Source organism: Octopus bimaculoides, chromosome 16, assembly GCF_001194135.2.
Source record: "Octopus bimaculoides isolate UCB-OBI-ISO-001 chromosome 16, ASM119413v2, whole genome shotgun sequence".
Taxonomy (NCBI): domain Eukaryota; kingdom Metazoa; phylum Mollusca; class Cephalopoda; order Octopoda; family Octopodidae; genus Octopus; species Octopus bimaculoides.
In genome coordinates, this window is record NC_068996.1 from 10,399,988 (window position 1) to 10,402,316 (window position 2,329).

The 2,329-nt window shown below is 35.3% G+C and overlaps 1 protein-coding gene across 1 annotated transcript in view; it reads right to left on the reverse strand.

The window, feature by feature from the left end:
- LOC106873940 (AH receptor-interacting protein) overlaps positions 1-2,329 on the reverse strand; it is a 48,627-nt gene that overhangs the window by 3,129 nt on the left and 43,169 nt on the right. Inside the window, exon 5 of the mRNA XM_014921482.2 lies at positions 398-540. Within this exon, the coding sequence (XP_014776968.1) occupies positions 398-540 (143 nt within the window). The remainder of the gene's footprint in view (positions 1-397; positions 541-2,329) is intronic.

Here is a 2,329-nt window from a genome sequence, read left to right on the forward strand (position 1 = left end):
CCCCCCACCCCAGGATGACTAGACGGTCTTCGTCGCATCGATGGACAAACTACATATATATATATATATATATTATAAGGTTTTTAAACTTTTAAATTTTCATATTCAAAAGAGACAGAGACTATAATATATATATATATATATTAAAAGACCCAAAAGAGATAGGTAATCCTAAAAATGTAGCTTGGACTTCTCTTTCAATAAAATAAGTAAAGCACTTAGTTTATTATCATACAACTGCTGCCAATGGGCTGCACAATTTTTATAACTAAAACTAGTCAAGGGATAATAAACTACTATGCTTTATTTATTCAATTCTTTACATTAAAAGAATTAGTTATGGTTGATTTTTGACATAGAATTAGATGGACAGGCAGTATAGATAATGTAGTCTTACCTGGATCATATTTCAGCACTGTATTACAATGTGTTATAACGGTATAATAGTCTTCGGACATAAGTTTACATTGACAAAAGTTCAAGAGAAGAGGTATCTGCATCGTGTTTAGTTTTTGCCATGCTTCATCACCAGGTTTCTCGCTACAAGTGGAAAAACACGAAATTGTATTTATTGGTGGTTAAATAATGTTTGTTTGGTTTAAATGCAAGCAAGTAATTGAGTTATTTGTAACTGAGTGATGTTTACTTTAAATGACCAAAGAGCACTGCAGTTAATATCACTTGGCATTAGGAAGGGTATTCAGCCATAGAAACCATGCCATAGCAAACAGCAAGTGTTGCAGACAGTGGAGCTTGATGCCAGTCAAACCACCCAACTCATGTCAGCATGATGATGATGATGATGACTTACATTTATTTTCAACACACACAAAAAAATCATCTGTCAATGATTAATTTGTATTCATTTAAAACAATTAAGACGGCTAACGTTTTTCTTTTTTTTTTTTAAATAATTGTCAGTAAGAAATTGTATTTAATGACAATTAAGATATGCTCGTTAACTTATGTTTATTTAATGACATTTAACATAGAATGGTTAACCAACATTTATCTAAATGTGAGTAAGAAATAATATTTCAATTTTTCACACGTTTGTTATGTAAGGAAGAACATCAGATTCCATAGGTTTGTAAAAGAGTAAATATAAGAATGTCCAGGTGAGAGTTGTGTAGTAATGTTAGTATAAAGAACAAGAAGGTTCCATTGGTTTGCAAATCTTTATATTTCCCTAAAAATGGGAATAAAAGGATAACATGGTGGGAGCTATATGGTTAATATTCAAATAAGGTAAAACATGGAATCAAGAGAAAAGAATTATGGTGTGTATTGGTGACAACTAATCCAAAGGGAAGAACATGGAATGTCAATGAGTGCCATTTTCTGCACTCTGTCCAAAGACATGCTAGAATTCCCACTTCACTTGGTAACTGAACTTATGAGCATTCGACAGGCGCTGAAGCAGCAGTCTTTTGAGCAACAGATGAAACACATTACAATATTTATTCTTGTTTTTTAGTTGGGCTTCAACAATAAGGTACTGCTGCAGAGTAGTGAATTGGTAAAAGTGTTAAAGAGATCAGACGGGATACCTAGTGGTATTTTTTTTAGCTCCTGATTCCAAATCCCACCATGGCCTACTTAGTGGTAGAGTTAATTAGTTGCCTAGTTTAACACCATCACCTGATCTTTTGGTGTCTTTAGTGGAGGCCACTCAGTTGCAGGCATTTAAGCCGGGTCATGAGTTTAAAAATATCACCTGCCTTCCTTCAATCCCATCAGTTTTAGAGGCCTTGTAAAGGGGTCATGTATGTAACTCTCTCTCTCTCTTGGTTAAGCAATAAAAAAAGGTAACTTTCTTTTAAATTAATGTTGCTTCAGTTGTGAATATAGAAACAATATGCTTATAATGTATGGATATATAATCGTCATGGCACTCCGTCGGTTACGACGTCGAGGGTTCCAGCTGATCCAATCAATGGAACAGCCTGCTCATGAAATTAACTTGCAAGTGGCTGAGCACTCCACAGACACGTATACCCCTTAATGTAGTTCTTGGGGATATTCAGCGTGACACAGTGTGACAAGGCTGGCCTTTTGAATTACAGGCACAACAGAAACAGGAAGTAAGAGTGAGAGAAAGTTGTGGTGGAAGAGTAGAGCAGGGTTCGCCACCATCCCATGTCGGAGTCTCATGGAGCTTTAGGTGTTTTCATTCAATAAACACTCACAACGCCTGGTCTGGGAATCAAAACCGCGAGCCTACGACTGCGAGTCTGCTGCCCTAACCACTGGGCCATTGTGCCTGGATATATAATACATATTTGTAAATTGTATATATATATATATATATATATATTTTTTTTTTTTT